Genomic DNA, 26,687 nt, shown 5'->3' with positions numbered 1-26,687 from the left:
GTGCAACCATCACCTCCATCCATCTTCAGAACGTTTTCATCTTCCCCAAATGAAACTATACACTATCAAACAGTAAGTCCTGGGGCACCTGGGTGTCTCAGTCAGTTGAGTGTCTGATTCTTGATTTTGGCTCAGGTCATGATCACAGAGTCGTGAGATGAAGCCCCACGTCAAGCTCCATGCTCCCCAGCTCCCCAGTCCGCTTGCTTTCTCTGTCTCTTTCTAAAGTTAATAATAATAATAATAATAATAATAATAATAATAATAATAATAAAACAATAAGTCCCCATTCTTCCCTCATACCAGCCCCTAGAAACCATCATTCTACTTTTTGTCCTTATGAATTTAACTAGTTACCTTATGTAAGTGGAATCCTACGATATTCTCTTGTGTATGGCTTATTTCACCTAGCATAATGTCTTCAAGGTTCATCCACGTTTTTATCATGTTTCTCAAGTATCTTTTTAATAGTTTTGAATACATTAGAAAATCAATACCTCGTGAACTTGTATCCTGTGGCCCAAAGTCCACTCAAAACCTCTTCTGAGCATGCAAACATTTTGGAAACTACAGCTGCTCCCCATCAGTGTACCACTACTGTTACTGAATATTCAAGCTCTACAAATTAATAAAGAATGGCAGAAGTTGCAAAAAAGAATAAAAATAAAATTACCAGACATGTATAGCGAGTTAAACTTTGAGCAAGAAAGTTGAAAATGGAATTCATGGTCCTGATGCTGAGTTTTTGCTCTAAAAATATTCAGGAGAATAAAGTGTTAGTGGCAATTTTCTGGGCCAGTTAGCATGCTCAAGTCAGGTAGAGTTTTAAAATCTACCTTCAAGGTCACTTCATTTTCTACCTAAACAAGAACATTCTTATAAATTCTTCCATACATTCTTCTGATATTTAATATTATATGTAAACTTGACTGGGGAAGGGATGTCCAGATAGCTGGTAAACAGTTTTGGGGTATGTCTCTGAGGCTGTTTCTGGAAGAGATTAGATTTGAATTGGGAACTGAATAAAGCAAATGACCTTCCCCAAGGTGGGTGGGCATCATGCAATTCTTTGAGGGCTCAAAGAACCAAAAGGCAAAGGAAGAGTGAATTCACTCCCTCCCTGCTTGAGCGGAGACATCCTCTTCTGTCCTTGGACATGGGCCCTACTGGTTCTTATGTTTTCAGATTGAGACTTACATCATAAGAGTCCTTGGTTCTGACACCTATGGACTCAGACTGATTTAGTATATGTGCTACCGAGGCGAGCACAGGACTCAGACTGATTTATATCACTAGCTTTGTCCAGCTTGTAGACAGCAGACCATGGGACATTTTGGCCAATGTTACCACATTAGCTAATTCCTATAATAAATCTCCTCTTATATACATCTGTATAAATCCTACTGGTTCTGATTCTTGGAAGAGCTCTGGGCAATACAATGCTTATACCATGAGCTTCAACCAGTATGACCTAAAAGACTTCCTAGAGGGACAAGAAATAAGGGATACCAGTTTACGTCCAATGTGGTTTCTTTGTATGTCTCCATCTGCTCATCCACTTGTTCAACAATCAGAGGAGATGTTTCTTTCCTAGCTGCACACCACTTTTGGTGAATATGGCCACCACAAAATTAAGTAGGCTTTTCTGGTACTCAAAAACTTTAGCAAGAAATGTAGAACAATAGAAATATAGGTGAAAGGGCCCAGGATTAGAAACCTACTTGTGAGTCAAACACATTAATGAATGATTCAAACACATCAAAACACTCATTCTATATGAACCGCCATTTCTCAGGCAAGATAAGAATCTGAATGGACTGGTGCCATTTGGAAAACCAAGCTGTCATCTGATGTAGTTTCCAAAGGATAGCAGCTTCTTCAGTCATTCGTGAATGACTACTCTCGATATTTCAAAAAGATGGTTGTTACCCATGTAAATCAATCTCTTTTTCTGGACATTAACCCAAAGGATGAATTTTTAACATTTTATTTCTATATGTTTGGATACATGTTAATTTCAATAAGTGTTGCCTGTTGGTTTAAAAATACTTTTAAAAATTGAGGCTCCTGGGTGGCTCAGTTGGTTAAGCGTTAGACTTCAGCTCAGGTCATATCTCACAGTTTGTGGGTTCAAACCCCGCATCAGGCTCTCTGCTGACAGCTCAGCGCTTGGAGCCTACTCCAGATTCTGTTTGTCTCTGTCTCTCTCTCTCTCTGCTCCTTCCCTGCTCACACCCTCTTTCTCTCAATAAACTAAATAAACATTAAAAAAATATTTTAGGAAAGAAATATACCACATGTGGTTTACAAGAGAGCACGAGAAATCTGATGATTGCCTGACCATACCCCATGATAACTCCAAGTTCTGCTTACCAGAGGCCATCATGACATTTCTTCAGTTTGGACCTTTCTTTTCCTTTCAGTTGTGTTTTGTTTCTTTGTTTTTTTAAAAAGATTTTATTTTTAAGTTATCTCTACACCCAATGTGCTGTTTGAACTTAACAACCCTGAGACGGAGTCACATGCTCTACTGACTGAGCCAGCCAGGCACCCCTCAGTGTTTTATATATAGCCAAAAATATATGTATGCAGCTTCAGCAATTTTAGGCATCTCCCTCCTTTTATTTTTTGCTATGTAGATAGAAGTTAGCTTTCTTACATAATCTTCCCACCTCCCTTATTTTCCCAATATAATTTTGTGGGCTGTTTTTGATTATGTATGTTAAATGGTCCTTATATTTTGTGATTTTTGTCATTGCTTACTGATGACCCAAGAATTATCTTATGATTATCCTTTCTTTCTATTTCAGTTTTTGGTTTTCCCAAAGTTTCATATCTTTCTCTTATTTTTATAATGGGTTCTTTACAAATAATCATTTATTGGTGCACCTGGGTGGCTTTGTCGATTAAATGTCCTACTTCAGCTCAGGTCATGATCTCACCATTCAGAGTTCGAGGCCCACGTCGGGCCCTGTGCTGACAGCTCTGAGTCTAGAGTCTGCTTCAGATTCTGTGTCTCCCTCTGTCTCTCTGCCCCACTGCCCATGCTGTCTGTCTGTCTCTCTCTCTCTCTCAAAAAAAAATAAGTAAACATTAAAAAATTATAAATAATCATTTATTTTGTAAAGAATGTACATCTTGCAAGGTGACATGTATTTTTTTGTTTATCTCCAAATTCCCTGCTACTTTGTGATGTCACACAGAGCTTGGGTGAGTTCCCCAGCTTGCCTATGCACCCAGGCTAGTGCTAGTTCCAGATACACAATTATTGGTGTTGCCTAAAATTGACTCCTAATTGCATACTGAAAATGAAATAGGACTTTGCAACCAGACAGTCAAACATGGCCCCTTAAGAACCAAGTCTGAAATGAGGTAGATTTGGGTTTCACTCCATTCCTGGCACTTGGTAACCTTGGTACCATGGGTAACTAACTATGTGATTTAACTTCCCTGAGTTTAAATCCCTGCACTTGTAAAATAAATACCTCACAGAACTGTCAGAATATAAGAGAATGGCTATTCCACTTAGCCTAGACAATGTCGATTCCAGGAAATATTCATTTCGTGTTACCCAGTATTACTGTTGCTGATGTTTTCAAAGGGCTTCTTCCAATGCCTTCTTATTTAGTAATTCCAACTATTCCAGAAGCTAGGCAAATCTGGAATTATGTGCACTTAGGAAGATTCTATCTCAGGCTGCCAGGGTCACAGGCTGCCAGGGTCACAGTGACCCCACAGAGCAGTGGGGACTGCTCTGATATTCAAGGCAGCAAGTGTAGGAGCCTGTTCCTAGGATGTGAATTGCCTGAGCTTGCATATCATTTCAGTTTCTTCCTACCTGGGTGAACTTGGGCACTCCTTCATCTCCCTGAGACTCAGTTTCCTTATCTATATGGCGGGAATAATAACAGCCCTTATGACACAAATTACTGTGAGGAGGATGCATGAGTTTATACGTATAAAACAGTGTCTGGCACAGTTAGCCCAATATAAATATACTTCAAGTAGCATTTTCTTGTCCCTGGTAAGGTGCTGTGCCAACCATACCAGGCAGCCTGACACAACTGATCCCAGATGCCCTTCTCTTGCTTGCCAGTCCTTTGAATCTCTACTCATTATCCCAGCTAATAGGCCCAAATGGGGAGATGCTACCTACAAGAGCTTTGAGACTAGGCATACGTATAAAGCAGGACAACACCCCAAGCTGGGGCCAACAGCTGGGGTCTTGCTAAAAGCAGCTTAAGGGCTGAGATGACAGCGAAGCTGTCAGAGTGTTGTGTTAGAGTCTGGGGATTTGGATTTCCTTCAGTTTCTTCCAGGATAGCTTCCATACAAGAACATGTGGTGACCAAAACCATCCATCAAAGTAGTATTTGCTCTGAGTTTTGCAAGAAACTTTTGGAAACAGGGATTCGGGGGTCTGTTTACCCTCTTTCTCTAGGAATGTAACTACACAGTAGCGTAATAAAGACCTTGAGAAGTCCCACAAAGGAAATTTATATAATCCATTGTTTCCCAGATTTACCTACCCAAGGAACCAACCTTCCATCCTCTAAATTTTTCACCTTTCAGAAAGCTGATGTTCCCAGGAACACAGTTTTGGTAACCCTTAGTCAGACTAGCAGGTGAGTGCTCACATGCGTGTTTAGTAACGAAACGAATTAGGAAACATTAGCAATAAGTCTTGAAATGCCTGATTTAAAAACCTGTAGCAAAATTTTCTGTGCTGAATAGTCTCTACCAAATCATTCTGGAAGTAGGTCTCCTGGAACTCAGGAGCAGGTCAAGGTATTCCATGCCCTTGATTCACATAGATGCTGAACAGCAGGGGTCTTTTTTCTACCTGAGGGGTTGTCCAGGTTCCCAGCAGCCCTTTGACCTTACTTACTCAGTGACAGAGTTCAGCTCAGTCAGAAAAAGGGTCTTTCTGGAGAGACATGGCAGAACCCAAAAATCGCCAAAATCTCAGTTACCTTATTAGAGCCCACCTTCCCCACTAATGCATATCTCTAGGGGAACAAGTTTCCTAAAAATCGCAGGGGTGAACATGTCTGATAAAGAAAGCTAGTGCAGGGCAGTGTTGCTTTTCTAGTGATTCAAAGCACATGTTTTGAGGTTCTGATTCTCCAGACTTGCCATTTTCTGACTTCTGAGCTTCTGTTTCCTCCATAGAGATATGATAATAACACCTCCTGTGCAGAGAAGAGTTAATGTGTGAGACCACGTATCTTAGAAAAGCTGATTTGTAAGGTTGCATATGGAAGCTTGGATTTTAGGAGGGGTCCCACCTTTCCCTGATAAGAATGATTCACTGTGCCTAAATTGTTTATGCAAACAATATTGTTTATGCTGAACCCCTGATTTCCTTCTGGATTCTAAAATTTTGGCATGGGCCAAGCAAAGGGTACTTATGTGACCTATACTGAATAAAACCTTCAGGAACTGAGTGTATCACAAGCTTATCTGGTCAACAACATTTTTCACGTATTGAAACCATTCAGTGCTGGAGGAATTAATCGCGTCCTATGTGAGTCCACTAAGAGAGAATGCCAGGAAGCCTACGCCTGGTTTCCTCCAGACTTTGCCCATGTGCCTTTTTCCCTTTGCTGATGATGCTTTGCATATGTTCACTGTAATAAATCACAGCTGGAGTGTGAGTGTGTGCTAAGTTCTGTGAGTTCTCCTAGCCAATCAAACCTGAGGGTGGTCTTGGAACACCCCATCACCCCCTGCTACCAAAATAGGGCTATTGTGAGTTCTAAGTGAGATAGACAAGGTGAACCTTGAGCACTATGCCAGGTACAGACAGATAATGGACATATCCAAGAGAAGAAACCATTCCAAGCAGATCATGGATTTTAGGAGGGCCCCCTACCGTGTATCTCTCTCTTTCATGGTGTGAAAAGCATCAGGACTATTTCACCTGAGTGTGAGTTTCCTCATTGCTACCAGAGTAATGGCCATCGCTAATGAAATATCACTGTACCTCATGGAGATGGTCTCTCTACATTTAGGGAAACATTGCTTGAAAATGTAGAACTTTAAAATTTTCCTGTCTAGTTTCTTCCTCTATAACTCTTTAGCTCAAACTTACTAGAAGTGTAGAACTGTATAACCATGTAAATTACAGTTATGTAGTATCACAGGATACAGTGTAGGTAAATTAATTCAGGCACAGGACAACTGCCTTATTTTAGAACAAGAACAGTATTAGTCCATTGATATCTTCTTTTTTATATTTTCATATGAGTGGCATGGCAACCACTGGGACATTCACAAATAGGAAGGGAATAGTAAAACATTTCTATTCTGATTCTAAAAATATTTGACCTAGCATTTTCAGTGCTAGTTCATGTATGAATTCATGCAAAATAACTCTCCTTAAGTGATTTTTCTAAGGTAATTGTTACCTTGTTTTAAAAAAAAATAGTCATAAAGTTTATTCAAATGTCAAGTGGACTCCACCAACACATGACCAAATTATATTTTCAAATGTATTTTTATTTTCACGATATAATACTGAGAGGTAGTATATAGACCCACTTACATATTTGGCATAATTTCCTGGCCACTGAAAACATTCCAGGCCCTCAGCCAACCAGATGGTAACATCACAATCAAGGTTCCTCTGAGTTAATGCAATTGTATAACAGCTAACACAGTTACCACATTGGATGTTATTACTTGAGACTTTGAAGCAGCTAAAGTAGAAAGAGAAAAATGATGGGCACCTGAAGATACAAGGTATGGGATGATAAGCAGGTCTTTGCTATTGGTATTTTCTGTGCCAAAATTTACTCCACTATGTAATGGCTTAAAGCAACAGCCGTTTATTTATGTCCTGATTCTGTAAGTCAGCACTTTGGGTCTAGCTCAGCTGCATGATTCTTCTCCTGGTTTTGACTGGCTTCACTTAGTGGATAGCTGCTGGTCAGTTATGTGGCTTTGCTACCAGAGCTGATTATTGGATGCACTGATGGGTGACTGGACCACACCGTCTGTCATCCTCCAGCAGGATGGCCTGGCCTTGTTCTCAAGCTGGCTGCTTGTTCCAAGAGCAGTAAGAAGGCAAACCCCAATGTCCAAGATCATTTCATGCTTGTGTCATGGTTTCTGTTGTCCCATTGGCCACAGCAAATTACAGATTCAGGCCCAGAGTCAGTGTGGGAGAGACCCACATAAGGACATGGACACTGGGAGGCATGAAACATCAGGGGCCATTCCTCTAATGGTCTACCACAACTGGATTCCTTAAATTCTTTACATTTTGGCTTGGGTATTCTCAAAAGTTTAAAGTCAGCCGACCTGTATTTATTAACCCACTTTAGTAAGGTACTTAAAGAATTTTTTAAGTTGTGCTACGCTCTCCAAAAGAAACAACACATCAAGGTGTTTTCAGCCCTTAGTATCTTTCATTGATTTTTCTTTATCCCTTTATATTAGTTTCCCCAATTAGTCTTAAGTAACAACCACGATGGATGGGAAAATGGGTTTTGATAGAGTCTAGGGAGTTAAGGCTGTGAAAAATCTGATCACTGTCAAGAGAATACATATCCAGTGCTGTGGTCTAAATGTGTCCCTCCAAAACCCATAGGTTGAACTCCTAACCCTCGAGGTGAGCTCATTAGGAAGTGGTGGGGCCTTTGGGAGAGGACTAGCTCATAAGGGTGGAATATCATGAATGGAGAATTAGTGCCATTGTTAGAAGAGGACAGAGAGAGCTCCTTTTTCCCTACCAACATGTGAGGTTCCAGCAAAAAGACAGCCATGCAGGAAGTCAGTTCTCACTAGACACCAAATCTGCCAGAGCCTTGATCTTGGACTTCCAGACTCCAGAACTGTGAAAAATAAACGTCTGTTGTTTAAGCTAGCCAGTCTCGGGTATTTTGTTATGGCGGCCCAACACCCGGGTAGAGGATGGAATAGGAACTTGGGAAAACTTGAAGGCACCAGGAAGACCCTGTTTCCCAAGCAGGGATAACTGGTTAAGAGAAGAAACACATTTTAATGGAAGGTAAAGGCAAGGGAGGGGGAGAGCAAGGGAAGATGTTAACACCTTTGGTGCTCTTACCCCAGGTGTCATTCACTGAATAAATGTACTGTGCTCGTGATTTTAGTCTGTGAGCAGATATTTCTTGAGCAGGTACTGCATGCAGTAGTGAACAAGCCGATAGTACCCCTTCTCTGGTGGATATTACCAGATATTTCCCTACCATGTCTGGTAGGGAAAAAAAGACACCAGGCACACCATTACACCTAATTAATTGATAGCAAGTGGGTAAATGCTAGGAAGAATATGTACATGGAGCTATATGAATGTATAACTCACCTATTCAAGCCTAAAGGCTGAGGGAAGGCTTTCCCAACAAAGCAACATTGAAGCCAAACCATCATCATTTATAATGCCTGCAACAGTGTTTTTCAGGGTTCCCCAAATGATCATGATGGTCCTATTCACAATAAACTGAGAGATGGAAAAGCAGTTACCCACGATCATAGTGAATAGGCGACCTACCTGGGATTCAAACCCAGGTTGTCTGACATGTTTTCGGTACCATAAAGCACACAATGACTATTTTAAATATTTTCTAGAGGTATCCTGGTCACAAGGTATATTTTAATTAGGTAAACTACATTGTTTCAAATAGGCAACATGCATGCTATGAAGTTCTAAACATAATATACAGTGAAAAAATGGGTCTTTCTCCCTGCTTTGTCTCCCCAGCTCCTTTCTCTGCAGGCAATGCCAGTCAAGTTTCTTCTCTATTTGTTCAGAGATCTATTTATATTTGTAGCATTTACTTTGTGCCAGGGACTTTTCAGAGTGTTTTACCAATGTTTACTAGTTTAATCCTAATAATAATTTTATATGGTGAATGTGATTACTAACCTCATTTTTCATGTATAAACATATATTTGTCCATACAAAGGTTTGAGATTTCAAGTGCACACCAAATTTTGAGATGCTTCTCCCTGTGTGCTAGTCAACTTCTGCTTTGCTAATACCACATAACAAGTTCAGAATTTTAGTGGCTTAATTATAAGCCTTGATTTCTTACTCATGAGTCACCTGTGGCTCAGCTGGGCATGGCTTCAGACTGGAGGTTGGATTTGGATCTGCTTCATGCGTCTCTCCTTCCAGGATACAGGCTGAGGGAGTATCACCCACCAGAAGCACAAGGAGGAAAGTAGAAACACAGAGTGCCTTCTACTCTGAGTGCCTTCTACTCTTCTACTCAGAGTGCCTCCACACCGGACTACTGCACAGTCCATATGAAGGCAGTTCACATGGCCAAATCCAAAATCAGTTGAGCAGGGAACTGTATATTCCGCATGGCAAGTGCAAGGAGAAAACAAATTATGAGTGAAATATCTTATCTACACCCCCTGAAAATCCAACTTTCATCTTTTGCTGCTGATACCTAGAGGAATAATCGAGAAGACAGAACTGCGAATGGATGGTTTTCCTATCATCTCCTGCTGGCGAGATACAAACATTATCTCTTTTCTGTTTGCATTTCCCAGGTCTTTGCATCATGTTCGGAAAGAAAAAGAAAAAGATTGAAATATCTGGTCCATCCAACTTTGAACACAGGGTTCACACTGGGTTTGATCCGCAAGAACAGAAATTCACGGGCCTCCCGCAGCAGTGGCACAGCCTGTTAGCAGACACGGCCAACAGGCGGAAGCCCATGGTAGACCCTTCCTGCATCACACCCATCCAGCTGGCTCCTATGAAGGTATGGTGAGGATTCTGTCTTTATGTTGGCTTAAGAAGCATGTTCTCATTTAATGCAGTGCACCATATTTACAGGCAAGCTAGAAAATGCCTAAATCATGTATTTGTTTTTAAGTATCTGCTGATTATCCACACTTACTCTTCAGTGATTATAATGTTCGCCACTTATTGTAAATTGCAGCACATGAAAAGGAACTGCAACTTTCAGATGTGAGATTTTTTTTAATCAAACACATAAAATGCAATCACAAAATAGACAAGTCTTATTTCTACTTAAAAATGGTGTGTGTTGGGATGCCTGGGTGAAGCGTCCGACTTCAGCTCAGGTCATGATCTCACAGTTGGTGAGTTCGAGCCCTGCGTCGGCTCTGTGCTGACAGCATGGAGCCTGGAGCCTGCTTCAGGGAGTTCAGTCTCCCTCTCTCTCTGCCCTCCCCCACTCACACACTGTCTCTCTCTCTCTCTTAAAAAATTTTTTAAATAAAAATAAATAAATAAAATGGTGTTTGCTAGTCTTCATACTGAAGAATATTATCTATCCCCTCTGGTAAGTGTGGTCAGTAACCTCTGATGAAATAGGCAACCTTTAGGTGTTTTGAATTTGCCCTTTAGAATGTTTAACTTGCATATCAAATATAGCACTAACAGATTTTGACAATAATAAATGATTCATATGTATGTATATACACATACACACATAAACATACATGTCCACACACATATGTACCTTTTATATATAATCATGTTTATATACATATATATTCATATTTGTCTTCATTGTCTAAGAGAGAGCTGTTTCAAACAAAAATGAATCATTTGAGTCCCAGAATACAATATAATGTACCTTAAAGAAATGGCTAGTAGATTTTTGGCAAGGTCTGTTCATGAAGATAATTGCATTAAAGCAGAAAGGAGACACAGTAATTTCAAAATGTCAAGAGGCTATAAAGGAAATTCAGTCATTGCTGTTTCCTTCTGCATCTCAGAATAAGAATTCTGTAGACCACCAAAAAATTGTCCAAAAGCTCCCTATGGGAGTTAAACATCATTGAAGTTTATCATCATGTTATGCAATAGGTCTCTTATTCATTGTATTAGCAGACATCTGAGCTACATGAAATAGCCTCTTCTGTGTAAACATGAATATTGAGTACATTGTGTGTTAGTGACTAGGCAAAACAAAAGTGGATGCATTTTTAAAGAATGCAGAGAAAGAGGCCTGGCTGATAAGTTACAGGAAATTCTTACAACATACCACCCGAGCTAAGTAAAGTAGAATTGTCATTCCATCATGTGCACACAGTCTTGGTCATTCTGTTCTGGTATTGAATGGGTAGGTCTGTCCCACCCAAAGATAAATACAGAGTCTTCTAATCTTGAATTTTGTGAGTTTGATTTTCTCATTAAGATTTAGAAACCTTTTAGGCCAGCTAAAATGTAAAATATTCAAAAGGTGGATATTGGACAAGATACATCTTTGGGGACAAAAAGGAACCTCCCATTTAAAACAGATATTGACTGGTATTTAATAGAAATTAATCAAATAAATAAATAAACATATAAATAAATAAAATAAAAAAGGGGGCGCCTGGGTGACTCAGTTGGTTAAGTGTCTGACTTTTGGTCTCAGCTCAGGTCTTGATCTCAGGGTCATGAGTTCAAGCCTTGCATTGTGCTCCACACTGGGTGTGAAGCCTACTTGAAAAAATAAAAGTAAATAAATTTTAAAAAGAAATTGACCAATTAACCAACTCTACTGCTTGATATTAGGCCATATCCTACTACTGAACATGATTTTCTCCCTAAGAGAAGGCTAATGCTTAACTAATGAGTAAATAATGGAGTGAAAGAATTTGCTCTTTATTTTTATTATTTTTCTCCTATCCCAAGTTTTTATAAAACCCAAACAATGGAATGTGCACTGTGCCCAGAAAAATTTTCTGCCATTGAGCCTCATGGTGAAGGAAAAACGCCCCAGTGAAACAATTATTGAGTGTCATTATTATTTGATGAGGAACAAGCTAGAAGGAGACAGAGTCTTAAAAACATCCTAGCTAAAGGCCCAGGACATGCACTGTCTTATTAGAGAGTGTGTCTATTATTAAGGACAGAGTATTATCTACGCACTGTGGTTTTTCATTCATCTGGGTCCTAGCAGGGCCTGGCTGGCAGTGAAGGAGGAGGTTACTATCTCAGTGATAATCCACCATGCTTGGTGAAGGTAGGACTTAACAGGACTTCTAGTTCATTTCTTCCATTTCTCAGATGGGCTAGCCCATTATCCTCTCTGACAGAATTTGCCAGCTCCGCTAAGAGTTGGACCAAGGTTTCCTAACTGCTGAACTTCTGGGCCTCATGATTCACTTACTCACTCTATGGGCTTTCTAGCCCTGATGCCCATGAGTGAGCCTCCAGTCTGTATGAAATGATAATATTTGTTATAGGCACTTAAATGCAAACTGCAAGATGACGGGAAAATATATCTCCAGTAGAGACCCAGGCCTGAATTATGGAAATTGGACCTCAGGCACAGTTTTGCCTGTGAGAAAGAAAATAAGAACGGACAAGGAATAACAAAACAGTAATCAGCTAGGTAGAATTTTCCCCAGAAAGAGTGGAGTTAATCAAACATTTTGAACTGAAGGACACCCAATAAATCTCTGCTTGATACTTTCACCAACTGCTATAGATTGATCCTCTCCTCCAGATCCTGTGAGTGAAGTCAGTGCTGTCAACACGTGTTGGACAATATTGGTCTGAGAGAATCCTGGTGACTCCATAGCATCTCTAGAATCAGAAAAGCGTTCAAGGAGCCAAAGTATGCCACGTGGTTTGCATGATCTACTTTTTGGAAATGCCTTCTCTGGAGGAATCTTCCATAGTTTCAACATATTATGAATCATGCAGAATCTACCTCAGAAGTCAGAACAGTCCTCGAAATAAGCTATGCAGGAATTGACAGAAAGGAGTGAAAAGAATTATGCTGATAAAGCCATTTTGGCAAAGTTATTTAAGTAGACCAAACAATTCTAATTTTTTCAGGCTGTCCTTTAAAGGGGACAAAGAAAAATAAGAGATCACCACACGAAAGCAGTAAATGGAAGAAGTGTGTAGCACTTCAGTAAGCTTTAGGCAGGCTGGTTCTGAATGGAGATTCGCCATTGCGATTAATTCTCTGATTAGTGTTTCAGCCGTTCCTATTCGGAACCTTCTTTAAATTGCATATCACTCTTGCCAGGACGCTCTTCTTCTGTGTAGATTTATTGATGTCAGTGTATCTCAAACTATAGTCCATCAAAGTCACCTGGAGGGATTGCTAAAACAGATTGCTGGGCCCATCCCCCAAGTTTCTGATTCAGCAGAACTGGGATGGGGTCAGAATTTTACATTTCTAATAAGTTTCCAGGTGATGCTGATGTTGCTGGTCTGGAAACCGCACTTTAAGAACTTTGATTTAGGTAATTATAAAGGAATTCATCCACATAAGGTGTAATCGATCAAAGTTTATGCTGACCAGGATGTCCAAATGGTCAGAAATGTAACCAGAAGCCACAGGTTAGCTCAGATTTGTGTCAAAAGTTAAAGTTCATGTACTCAAGCCAAAGGCACGTAGGCAAACGAAGAAAATCTGAACCCCCAGAGACAGGGGGGATCCTTTTAGGACATTTGGTAAGTGTCTTTGAGAAATTCCTTTTTCTGTCTAATGTCATTTTGTCCACAAAGCATCATAAGCAATGTTACCAAAATTTCTGCTGAATTAGATGCATTTATTTAAGTGGCAGGTTGAATGGTCACATTGTTCTTGCACTCTGGTTCTCAAACTGGGGCTTTCATCAGAATCTCCTGAGTGGCTTGCCATAACCCAGATTCCCTAGCCCCAACCTAGAGATGCAGATTCAGGAGGTCTGGGGTGGGCCTTGTGATTTGTGGGTCTAACAAGCCCTCAGATGAGGCTGATGCTACTGATGAGTGGGGGGGGGGGGTGGATACACTTTAAGAACCATTATTTTAGGTGGCCTGAAGTTAGAACTTAATGATCACTCTTGGTAACAGCCTGGAAATCATTTGAAAGATGCTGAAAAAAAAAATACAGAGGATAATATTAAAAAGCCTTTGTATCCTCTATTTAAAATGAACAGATAGCATATTTTAATACTTGCTTCATATTGGTTTTCAGTTTCAAGTAGGGCTTTAGAAATAATAGTATTATTTGCCATATATATATATTTTAGTACACAAGCAGGGGAGAGGGACAGATGGGGTGAGAGAATCTTTTTTTTTTTAATATTTATTTTTGAGGGAGAAAGAGAGACAGACAGACCGAGCATGAGTGGGGGAGGGGCAGAGAGAGAGGGAGACACAGAACCTGAAACAGGCTCCAGGCTCTGAACTGTCAGCACAGAGCCTGATGTGGGACTTGAACTCACAAGCAGAGATCGCGACCTGAGCTGAAGTCAGACACATAACCAACTGAGCCACCCAGGCACCCCTGGGGTGAGAGAATGTAAAGCAGGCTCCATGCTCAGTGAAGAGCCTGATATGGGGCTTAACCCTGGGATCATGACCTGAGCCAAAATGAAAAGTCTGACGCTCAACCTTCTGAGCCACCCAGGTGTTCCACAGCATATTGGAATTTTATTTAATGATGTCATACTGGATAGAATATTCTCCAAGTTGTTTCTTTTTACAACATTGTTTTGCTATAAATCATATTGATAGGCAGAAAATGAGTTTATTTAGAAATTAGAGGGGTTTTTTTATAGTTTACCCATTTCTCTACTAAAGGATATTGGCAAGTATTTGCTATTTATAAGTAATGTTGTTATGAGCATCTATATTTGTATCTCCTTGGGGACATGGTGAGAAATTTTTGTGTAACAGTTCTCAGAGTATGATCCAGAACTTCTCTCTTTGAGGGAGTCTGCAGGACCAAACCTGTTTTCCTAATACTAAGAGATCATATGCATTTTCTGCTCTCATTCTCTCCAAAATGTACAGTGGAGTTTCCCAGAAGCTACATGATACGTCTTGACATCACTGGGTCTGATGCCTAATGGATTGGTGCTTTGTATTCTTTTATTTTTTTAAGTTTATTTATTTTGAGAGAGACAGAGACAGAGAGAGAGGGAGAGAGAGGGGGAGGGAGAGAATCCCAAGCAGGCTCTACACTGTCAGCACAGAGCCTTGACATAGGGTCCGAACTCACGAGACTGTGAGATCATGACCTGAGCCGAAACCAGGAGTCAGACGCTTAACTGACTGAGCCACCCAGGCACACTTTGTGCTTGTATTCTTAAGTTTTTGTTTGTTTTGTTTTGTTTTCTTTAATGTTATTTACTTATTTAGTTATTTTGAGGGGCAGAGAGAAAGTGGGGGAGGGGCAGCAAGAGAGGGAGGCACAGAATCCCAAGCAGGCTCTCCATGCTGGCAGTGCAGAGCCTGATATGGGGCTCAATCTTAACAAACCATGAGATCATGTCCTTGAGGCTAAACCAAGAGTCAAATGCCTAACCAACTCAGCCACCCAGGTGCCCCTCTTAAGTTTTAAATGTTTCTCAGTTTTAATTTCAAATACAGTAAATGTTACTAGATACAACATAAACCAAAGTATTTTGTGGTATGCCCTTAATAATTATAACAGGTTCTTGAGGGCAAAAAGATTGAGAGCCACTATGTTTGGGCTGATATCAAATTTGATTATCTGTGGCTTCTACAACTTGCTCCTCACACACTACCAATACTTTTTAGGTGTGGGGGGGATGGTTTGGGGAAAATAGAGATTTTTGTCTTCTCTAGCTGGCTGATAATCTTCTAGTCTGTACAACTGTCTCAGAGATCATTGAATGTAATACTCCATCCCTTTCAGTGTCACAGAATATAATTTGTCTAAACTGAGACTTGTGGCATCATTGAAAATCCCTGCATCCTTACTCACCATCTCCTTCTCAAATTTATCTTTCAATCCTTTCTGGCAGTCTTTTTTTTTTTTTTTTTTTTTTAATATCTTTTAAGTTTGAAGAAGCACAGAGAATACCAAAGCAAAATTCTCTGGGTCTGCTTCATCTTTGTCATCTTCAGTGTTTTCTAGTCTTCCAGTCTTACAGAGTTGAGGCTCTCCTTGCTCATTAACCGCCTCCCCCCCAACCCCGGCCATCACATCAAAAACTGCCCTACTCTCAGAAACAGGGAAAAATCAAGAGAGGTAAATGCTCAGGTGTGGCCACTCCGTTCTTGAGGACTTGTGGCACCATTTTGTATTCTCCCCTAGCAGAGCTTATGTAAAAAGCTCATCAAAGAATGCTTCCATTGTAATTACTCTGTGATTCTCTATCCTCTCTCTGTTTTCATGATTCACAGTTTTGCATTCAGGATCTACGTGTTTAGAGCCACATCATCCTTCTTAGTTGCATTTCTGTGGGCTTCATCATTTCCTTGAAAATGTTTGTAATCAACTTTCTTGAAGTACGAGACAACTCTCTGACATTTTCTGGCATTTATTTCCTTTTGACCCAAGGGAAGAGTTTCTCCCAAATATCCTTCTCATTTCAATGTGGCTGATGTGCAATTCCTCATTGGTCAGAATTAAGTTTGGAGGGATGTTTTCTTTGAGTACCACCTCCACCTTTTGAGAGTTGTCACCAAGGGGTTTAAAGTGTGTATCAGGTGGTTGTTATGCTCTTAGCTGAAATGACTTGCAGCAATTCTGAGAGCTGAGGATGGCCCCATCATGACCTTTTGGCTCCCATGCCTATTTAATGTCTTATAACATGAAAGCCTCACACACCTTCCAGCTGGGCTGAGTGGCTCCTGCCCTTCTATTTTCATCCTGATGTTTTCCACTGTGTGCCCTCTTAAAGCTCATGGATTCCTCATAATTTTCTTCTTAAGTCCTTGTGGCTATGCATCTTCCTCCTTTTAGATCTGTTTCTACTGAAATATACTATTGAACATAGAAGCACCTTTCTTACAACCTGAAATTCAATACCTTGGTGTTCACCCAGCTGGGCACTTAGAAATGGAAGGGAGCCGGCACACTGGAATCGAGGTCCGGCATCTGCCGATTCATAAACTGCATGGCTTTAGATAAGTGGTTTGCCTACTTCTTTGAACAGAAGTCTCCTTATCCATACAATGAAGCTGCTAATATTTCTCTTGCAAGCTTACATGGCCAGATCCTAACTGTCTAAGAGCTTTGGCATGTGGAGAAGAATGCATTCCATTGTTTTACTTTAGGTCAATAATGCGATAAAATTACAGATCTGTTAAGCAGTTTTTTTAGTAAAATATCCCTTATTATTAAATTAATTCTGTAAATCATAGTACCTTATACATTTAGATATTAATTTGTCACAATCTCTCAAATATTTCAAGAAAATCAGAGGTGGGGTATGTTAAGTTTTCTTGGCTGCTTCAACCATAAACACTTAAAATAAATGCACATGAACAACAGTAAAAACACATAAAATATAATAAGGTAATTGAATGTGTTGTTAAACTAACACTTAGCCTAATATAAAAATATTGATCGTGGCATTGTTAAGAATATGCACAGGGTTGCCAACCCTTGTTTGTTAACTCAGAGCCAGTTCTAAGATCTATATCATTAAAACCCACAGGATACAAAAAAATTTTTTATATTAATTTCATTCATTCATCCATTTATTGAATGCTCACTGTGTGCGTGGTGTTGTTTTGGGTCAGGGGTTGCTTATGTGAACAAAGAGTGCCAGGTGCCTGTTCTGGGGACCTTGAATTCTCACGGGAAGACAGACAATGATCATTTAAAAATAAGCAAACAACAGCTTCAGGAGCAGTAAATGTGAAGAATATAAAACATAATAAGATAAAGCAACTGAGGGTATGGGGAAGCTATTTGGAGTCCTTGAGTAGAGTCCTTCTGGGAAGGTGACAAGAGAAACGGGAGAATCCCCAGGAGGGGGAGAAATTCACAGATGGAAGGAAAAACCAGTGCAAAGACCCTGTGGTAGGAAAAGGTATGGAGACTATAAAGGACGAACAGGTGACTGTGGGGCTAGAGCAGAGTGGGTCGGGGAGAGGAGCAGGAGATGTGGTCAGATGGGTAAGAGGGTCTGGATGAGTGGCTTTCATCAGCCACAGACAGGACTTTGCCATTAGTTAACCCCCCATGCATGAGGGACTCAAGTTGCGGATCAAGAAATTGTTCTATTATGAAATGAATCGATTCATTTAAAGGTCAGATCCAATTTAAACTGTGCCAACTCTATTGTTTTGATATGCCATCCAGTAGGTTTTAGGGGTATTATTAGTTAAATAGGCATGAAGAGTTGAGATTCAGGGAGTCCTTCTAACTACGTGATGTTGACAAACGTTCTTACAGAAGAAATAGGGTGTGTGTTCTAAAGACTGATTTTTTTGAGAAGGAAAATCTAATTATAAAAGGCAGTCTGTTGGGCAGATAACTGGTATTTTAAAACCTCTCGTCAAAAACACCGCCCGAAAAGATGTACAGCACTCTCCGTTGAGTTGACTGAAACCAACACAGTCATGAGGAGAAAGTTATCTCCTCTGCTAACTGCTGAAGTTATCACTGGTGTTTCCACACTTGCAAAACCAGTGAGGGTAACCATTGTTTTGGTGCCTATAGTGTTCTGGAATTCCTCCTCCAATTTTTAGTATGCCTTCTTAACCTTCCCATGGCCGCAGAGACTATGGAAGAGAAACATCACACTGGCCCTAAATTCTCTCACTTGCCTAAATTCAGGAGACTAGACTTGGGCACAAGGTAACCTTTGTTCCAAAGGAATAGACCAAGCCAAAACCAAAGCCAGATGTATTATATACCTTCATTTCTATAATCCAATCATATCTGGAAGCTTCTGAAAGCAGTTTTTGCTTGTATCAATGAAATTAGTGTTTGATGTGTCCCACGCCTGCCCCACCCCACTCCATGCACAGATACACGAATGCACACGCACACACGCACACGCACAGACACACCCACACCCCCAAAAGTTAAAAAAGTAAAAATTGTCATCAACCACTTATAAGTACCATCTTTCTTCTTTCCCTGCAGTGTTTTATTTAAACTGCCTTAACATTGCCTTTCAAAGGTGGGGCAGCCTTAAACTCAGATGGCCTAGTTGTTACTTCACAAATAACAAAGGCTGATGTTTTCAGGGGAGAGGGAACCATCATAGGAAGGTTATCACTGCGGGTATCACCCCTTCCTCCCTTTTGAGGAGGGCAGAATATTAGACACACTCCTCCTCCGGGCCTCTTGGCTGTTCATCCAGACACCCAGGGTGACAGTTCTGTAACCACAAATGAGAGGATCCCACACCTGCAACTCACTGAAGCAAGCACAAAATAACTGGGCTTTCCTACTCCATGATCCTGGAACTTGGGAGACAGATTCTAGGCTCCCAGTGAAGATTGGACCATGAAGACCTCATGAAGGAATGCTCACAGTCACTCCCTGTCAAGAGTTTAGTATCCATAGTCACCCTCAAGACGAAGATAAACACGAATGGAATGTACCATGTACTAAGTGATTGTCAATATTGGGTTGTATTGGGAAGTAATCTATGACTGACAGGTCTGTTTCTGAATGGCTCCTCTCACAGATGAAAATGCCTTTGCCAGCATCCCTGCAGTGACCGTGGTCTCCTCCTCTGACTCCAGAGAGGAGATAGAACAGCTCCCACACATTGACAGGATATAGGCACAGGTTCTGTGTCCACCTCAAGGATTGTTTGAACCCAGTACTAGTCCCAGAGCAGATGCTGGTGTGAGGCAAAGCAGGCATCAAACCTGTAGTAATCTGTGGATTATGTAGGAATATCATAGAAAACAGGCCTGACCCAAACCCAGAATATTGTTACTAAACATTGGAGAGTGTTGTGAAGAGTACAAAATCTTTAATATTATTTTGTGGTGATCCCATAACCACTGAATAGTTTTAATCCAGTTGTGTAGATGAAGGAGCCAGTTATATAGATGAAGAAGCTCATGCTCTGCTCCAAGTGGGTGCTGAGCCTCGTCCTTGTTAACAGGTAGATTTGTGGGTAGTTGGTGGGTGAAGCCTTCCAGTTTGGGAGTCTGGGTTGAAAAGGGTTTAGGGAGAAAGAGAAGATGAGGGCCAGACCATAGGCTGGGATGGGTGGGACATTACCTGGCCTGGATTAAAGGAATCGGGGAGAGTCTGGATTCAGGCGCAAGTTTGACAGGGCTGGAAATCATGGGAAGGCAAGAATGTGTGGAGGAAGCATCAAGGAGACCTGAGGAATGGGGGGGCTCCACACCCTTCATATCTCCCCCCCCCATCACTGCCCAAGTGTCAGAGAATCCTACACACATTCAGTATGAGGGGTGAGCATTTCTTCTCCCTCACTTGGGAAGTCAGAGGAGGTTGTTAAAGTGGAAATGCTGAGTTCATTCCTAAAACCAGTGCTTCAGAATGTAGGCCAAGGTTTTGGACTCCCTAAAAGGTTGGGGAGAATAACCTCTTCCTTGGAGAAGACCATGGTTGATCAATTTGTTCAAATTCACCCCATTTCTAAGTTGTACCCAGTTCTAATATCAAAGACCCAGCAGCATTCTTTTGCCCCATACTCCCATACCATTTCTCTCTTCATCCTCTGCCCTTCTTTCCTAACGGGTTAATGATTACTTTGTATACCTCCCTACCTCCAAAGTATTTGCTATTGATAGGAGGACCACAGGAAAAAGACAATGATTCCAAAGAGAGAAGCTTCTATTGCAGTGTCAGACAGGTGAGGAGAATGGTGGTATTTTTGAGCCAGAGTAATTTTCTAGTTTGCTTCAAGTAGCACAGAAATATTGATTGGCATCGAGAAGGTTGGGAAAAAAACAAACAAACAAACAAACAAAAAAAAACATAATCAGAGATGTCAGTGATCAATCATGGCTCTGATCAAGCCCAGCCTACAGAAGAGCTTCCCATCTGTGCTGGGCTGAATTATTCAACTCAGTTCTTCATTCCTCTTGCCATAGCCTCATGGAGGACTGACTACTTCCCCACCCCTTGATTTTGGACTTTCCTATGTAACTTGCCTTGGCCAGTCGGGTAATGTGAACAAAGGCTTGCAATGTACAGCTGAGATTTGCCTCTGTGTTTTTGCCATCACCATTAGAAAAACACGCCTCAGGCATCTGGGAGAATCCAGAAGAGTTAGGAGCACATGGGGCAGAATCACCCTGGACATCTTGCATCTCTACAGCTTAAAGCATTGCTCCAGCCCCAGGCACATTGTGCAACACTAAGCGTGGAGTGGTTTGTTACACAGCATTACTAGACAACTGACTTATAACACTGTCTCAACCTTCATCACAGCTTTTCAAATGGGGGATATTTTCTATTTTAGGTGAGGAAAGCAAGGCTTATGAAGGGTAAAGAACTTGCTAAAGGTCCCACAGCTAGGAACTGGAAGAGGCCCAGATTCAAACCCTAAACCTCTGACTCAAAACCTATACTGTGTGGCGCCTGGGTGGCTCAGTCAGTTAAGCATCCAACGTTGGCTCAGGTCATGATTTCACGGTTCCTAAATTTGAGCCCCGCATTGGGCTTCACATTGATGGTGAGGAGCCAGCTTGGGATTCTCTCTCTCTGACCGTTCAGCTCTCTCTCTCTCTCAAAAAAACAAAAACAAAAACAAAACAAAACAAAAAACCATGCTGTAACCACTGTACCACCCTGCCTCCTGATTATAACGGTGTGTTCAGGCATGAACAAGCGTTGCATGCATAAATTATGCTAAGTCAAAAAATTCCTTTCTACTTACCTCATCCTTCCTTTTCATCTAACAGATGATATAGCTGAGACTCCGGTTAGGTAAAGAAACTTTTCCCAAGGTCACAGCAGGTTAGTGCTAGATGTCAGATACTGTTTCTGAGTAAAAGGGGTGCTTCTGATTGAAGCACCTAGCTGTAGCCCACAAACTAGCCCTCCCTCCAGAATCTGAAAGGATATCATTTAAATGCCTACCTCAATGTGATTTCTTATTATTGGCACGTGACTTTATTTTCTAGTTGCAGAGCACTGCATATGCTTTGCAGAGTCTTTTATTTTGGGTGTAATCCACAAGTCTTCTCAGGTGAATTAGGCAGAATATTTGAACAGGAAATGTCAGTGCAAGTGTGCACTAAGACGCAAATGAGTACACATCCAGACGTGTGCTCCTCACGCTCTCTCCAGGACAGCCTCACCACTCCATGGGCTGATCATGTCTGAGGTCAAGCCATGAACCCTTCAATCGCAAGCCTCTTTCCAGACTTCTGTTGGTTTCCCACTGAGTGATCTGCTCTCAACTGCTGACGGCTGAACTCATCAGATGAGAATGGCTGTGCTTTGATAACTGGAAAATTCTATATAAAGGGAGATGATATTCTCAGGAATGCCTTATTTGCCCCAGCTCTTCTCTCCTGGCAGGGGTGACCTAACTGAAAATAATCCTTCTAAATCAAAAGAAAAAGAAAAAGCATGTGGCTCTCTGTGACTCCCACACACGCTTGGAACTTGAAAACTTTAATTTCATCTCTCATTTAGCATCTTGTAGAAATTGGGGCACTAAAATGGCAGCTGCAGGCTTCTTTGCGGACACTGCCAAATCCTATAATCTTTATCATTCTGTTAAGTAATTTTAAATAAAACAATTATATTGCTGACTCTGTTTAAACGAGTAATAAAGCAGTGTATCAATACTTTGATCATTTCTAAGCAGCACACCATTATCCAACTAACTGGATGCTACTCCTGTTATGTATAAGGTTAAAATTTCAACAAAAAAAGCTGTACCCAGGATGATACGAGTCTAAGTTTTCTATCATCACACAGTCCATTACTTGTGGAGAATCTTTGTATTAGTTTTCCATTATTACATAACAAATTACTACAAACATAATGGCCTAAAAGAACAGACCTCAGTTTCTGTGTCTGGAGTCTAAGGCATGACTTAACTGGGTTCTCTGCTCCAGCTCTTACAAGGCTGCAGTCCAGAGGTCAGCAGGGCTTCATTGCCATCTGGAGGCTTAACTCAGGAAGAATATACTTCCAAGCGCATTTAAGCTGTTGGCAAAAATCATCTCCTTGTGTTTGTAGAACTTACAGCAGCCTGCTTCTTCAAGGAGAGCAGTCTTATGTGCGTATCCTAACATAGTCATGAGGCTGTATCCCATCATTGTTTCCATATCATGTCACATCACCATGGGAGTGACACCCCATCATCTTTGCCCTATAATCTAGTACAGCTGTGGAAGTGACATGCGATCACCTTTTCCATGTCCTGTTGGTTAGAAGCAAGTCACAGGTCCTGCCCACACTCATGGCATGAGCACCAAGGGGCTGGAATCATTGGGGGGGGGGGGGGGCAGAGTCCACCCTGGGACTCATCCACTTTGGTCCCCAATATCCCTCCCACATGCTTAATGCATTCACCCCAGCCCTGGTTCTCAAAGTCGTTTCCCATTAGAGTGTCATCTCAAAGTTAGAATGGGAGCAGGTGTGGATAAAGCACTTGGGTGTAATCTATTAAGTACAGCTGCTAGGACTGGATGCCTCTCCAGGTGCGGACGTTTGAAACTAAACAGACATGAATCTGCTCCCCCACCTCCCCTCCCAGCTTATGATGGTGGCCTAGGATAATAGCTGTAGACATTCAAAACAGGGGAAATAAAAGTTAAGAAGGCATCACTGGTCCAAAGCTGTTCTGAAATCCAGCCTGGCAAAGGTTGGGAGTTCCTTGATTAGGTTTTAAGGTTTAGGATTAATCCTCTGTGGCTCGGACTCCACCCACTGGTTCTGCCCTTATTCATCACAAAAGCCTGTGTTTAAGCAAAACAGTTTTATCAAGCCAGTAGAATTCAGGGAGTCTGAAAGCCTCCTTTTGTTTTCTGTCATCTCTGCCCCCTTGGTCTGAGCTAGCAGTATTTTCATTGAAACAATTTCTCAAGAACTTTGTAGACCCTTTATGGATTTCACTGTGGTTCAGTCCATCAGAAAAAGCTATATCCATAGATATTTTTTCACGTTTATTTATTTTTGAGAGAGTGCAAGCAGGGGAAGGGGCAGAGAGGGGGACAGAAGATCTGAGGTAGGCTCTGTGCTGACAGACTGATAGCAGCAAGCCTGATGTGGGGCTTGAACTCACTAACTGCAAGATTGTGACCTGACCGAAAGTCAGATGCTCAACTAACTGAGCCACCCAGGTGCCCCTATGTCTATAGATATTTTTAAGATAAACCCTCCTGTACTTTGGCCTCTTGCTAGGATGACTGAGGGACAGTGCCCTTAAGCTCCCTAAAGATTCTCTGGTTTGATTGAGAAGGTCTGTGGGCCATAGCCTTAACTTCTCTAAAAAGCCCTTTGTGGGGGCACCGGCGTGGCTCCCATGTGTAAGCATCTGACTCTTGATTTTGGCTCTGGTCATGAACTCAGGTTCATGAGTTAGGGCCCTCCATCTGGCGCTGTCTCTGTCTCTCAAAATAAACGTTAAAAAGTCCTTTGTGTGATTGCATATTCTGACCTTTGATTTTTCTGAGTTTGTAACAGAGTTGTATGGTCACATTTCAGCCTTTTCTGAGAGTTCGTCTCTGCATTTTTGCATCTTTGCTATCTACAGAGTCTCAGAACCTTTTAAGTCCTGAGATCCTGGTTCCTTTTTTTTTTTTTTTTTAAGTTCTTTCCTCTTGCATTTCTTCTTGTAAGTATAAAGAAGACATCAGGCAGCACCTTTCACACTTTCCTTGGAAATCTCCTTCAATCTGTCACCAAGTTTATCACTTACAGCTTCTGCTTTCCAGATAACTTCAGAAGATGATTTTGCCATACTTTCTGCCACTACATAGCAAGGATACTCCTCCCTCCCATTTCCAGTAATGTTTTTCACTTGCCCTAGTCATCAACATCCTCAAAGTCCAGATTTCTACTAAGAGTCAGTTCATGGCATTTGAGACTTTCTCTACCATATTCCTCAAGGTTCCTCCAACCTCTACTCACTTTGTGGTTACAAAACCCTTATGCTTTTAGAGACTAATTTGTGTCCTTCCAAAATCCACATGTCAAAGTCCTAACTGCCACTGTGACTGCATTTGGAGATGGGGCCTTTCAGGAGGTAATTAAGGGTAAAATGAGGCCATAAGGGTGGGCCCTAATCTAATAAGACTGGTCTCCTTGTAAAGAGAGGAAGAAACCCGGGGGCACTCAGACATAGTGGGAAGGCCACTTGAGAACGTAGACTGTGGCCATCTGCAAGCCAAAGAGAGAGGCTTTAGAATACGCTGCCAACACCTTGCTTTTGGACCTCCAGCTTCCAGAACTGTTAGAAATATGTTTCTGTTGTTTAAGTCACCTCATCTGTGGTTCTTGCATCATGGCAGCCCAAGCAAACTAATACCCAGGTTTTTAGGTATTTGTTAGAGCAGTGCCCCACTTCAAGTACCAAAATCTGTATTAGTTTTGTATTGCAGTGTAACAAGTTCCCATAAACTCAACAGCTTAAAAGGACACATTGATTAATATCCTGACAGTTTTCATAGGTCAGGAGCTGGGCACAGCTTAGCTGGATCCTCTCTCAGGATCTCATAGGACTGAGATCAAAATGTCAGTTGGGCCACCCAGGGGCTCAGTTGGGGAAGTGTCTGCTTCAATTCCAATATAGGTTGTTGGCAGAATTTGTTTCCTTGTGGCTCTGAGGGAATGGAATACTCGGACCACTAAAAAAGAAAAGTCAAGAAAGGGGGTTAATGAACAGGTAACATGCTGTGTGGGTACCTGGGGCTCAGTCCTCCAGGGATGGCCTGAGCATTTGTAGAACACACATTAGAAGTGCCCCAGCAAGGAATCTGAAGCATATCTATGCACCAACTTTAATTCCTCAATGATTGTGTGTTGCTCCCAGGAGTTAATTCCCTGGCAAAACCCAGCCTGACATTTGATCAGGCATTCCTTAGCAGCCAGAGAATGCCTTCAGGTAGAAGGACTCAGGAAATGTTCAGCATGGACAGGAAATGTCTGCAGGTGGCCTTCAAGGTGGACTGAGGGCATAAAGGGGCAACACCAATGGCAACTGGTCTCCAACATCAGCTTTCATTTTTTAATCAGATATTTATTGTGTACCTACTTTGTTCTAGGCACTGAAGCTCTAGAGAAAAACAGTGTTTGGTCACTACACAATAGAGTAGGGGAGTCACATTAGTAAAGACAGAATATAATGTTACAGAAGAATATAGAACACTTAATATATAACAGTAGAATATATAAAAGCTTTTATGAATGCTTTGAGAACAGAATGGCTCTACTTCCCAGAAAATTTAAGGAAGGTATAATCTTGTGTTTTCAAAGAGTACAGTCACGTAGTCATGCCTAAGGGAAGGGTACCCCTAGATTAAGGAAATAACTTTACAAAGAGGAAGTGACGGTGTCTTCCTTAAGAGCCCTCTGGAGCCAGACTTTCCAAAATAATTCTAAAATCTTGGTTGGGCCAATTCTAAATATTTGGCCTTGCACAAGTTCCTCAAATCTGTGTGCTTCTGTTTCCTCGTCTGTTAAAAGTGGATATAATAGCACCACCTCATCAGTTTAATGTGAGGATTTAACAATCTAATTGATTTAAAATATTAGAAGTCTATAAAGTGAAGCAAACTCAATTATCTCAACTAGAGTGTGAGGAGAATTGCCCTTTTTCAGAGGACAACAATGTGTTAAGTTTGTTTTCCCCTCACAGTTAATAAAACAAAGACTTGTGTATATCTTAGTGTTACAGCTAACTCTCTAAGGTACAGAAAAGGTGAGTTCTCAGGTGTTGGTCAGTTGTAACAGCAAAACAACCCATATCTCTTTCACTCATGGGTGCTTTCACGGGTGAATTTCCTCAAGGCGTGTTTCCAGTGATATCTTTCACATAGAACCTGAAGGATGCTGCAGGCCATTCTTTTCTCCATGAAGCAGGAG

General features: G+C 41.2%; 1 protein-coding gene across 5 annotated transcripts in view; it reads left to right on the top strand.

Annotated features, from left to right (window-relative positions):
* Window positions 1–26,687, top strand: part of PAK5 (p21 (RAC1) activated kinase 5) — a 316,773-nt gene that overhangs the window by 204,255 nt on the left and 85,831 nt on the right. For all 5 annotated transcript variants that reach the window (XM_019462530.2, XM_053890435.1, XM_019462529.2 and 2 more), the window contains one exon: window positions 9,526–9,740. In XM_019462530.2, the coding sequence (XP_019318075.1) occupies window positions 9,537–9,740 (204 nt within the window). In that variant the 5' untranslated portion in view covers window positions 9,526–9,536. The remainder of the gene's footprint in view (window positions 1–9,525; window positions 9,741–26,687) is intronic.

This window comes from Panthera pardus, unplaced genomic scaffold (assembly GCF_024362965.1).
Source record: "Panthera pardus isolate Hobbes unplaced genomic scaffold, ASM2436296v1 HiC_scaffold_25, whole genome shotgun sequence".
Taxonomy (NCBI): domain Eukaryota; kingdom Metazoa; phylum Chordata; class Mammalia; order Carnivora; family Felidae; genus Panthera; species Panthera pardus.
Note: the sequence above shows the minus strand (reverse complement) of the source record. Positions and strands in the feature narration are given on the sequence as shown.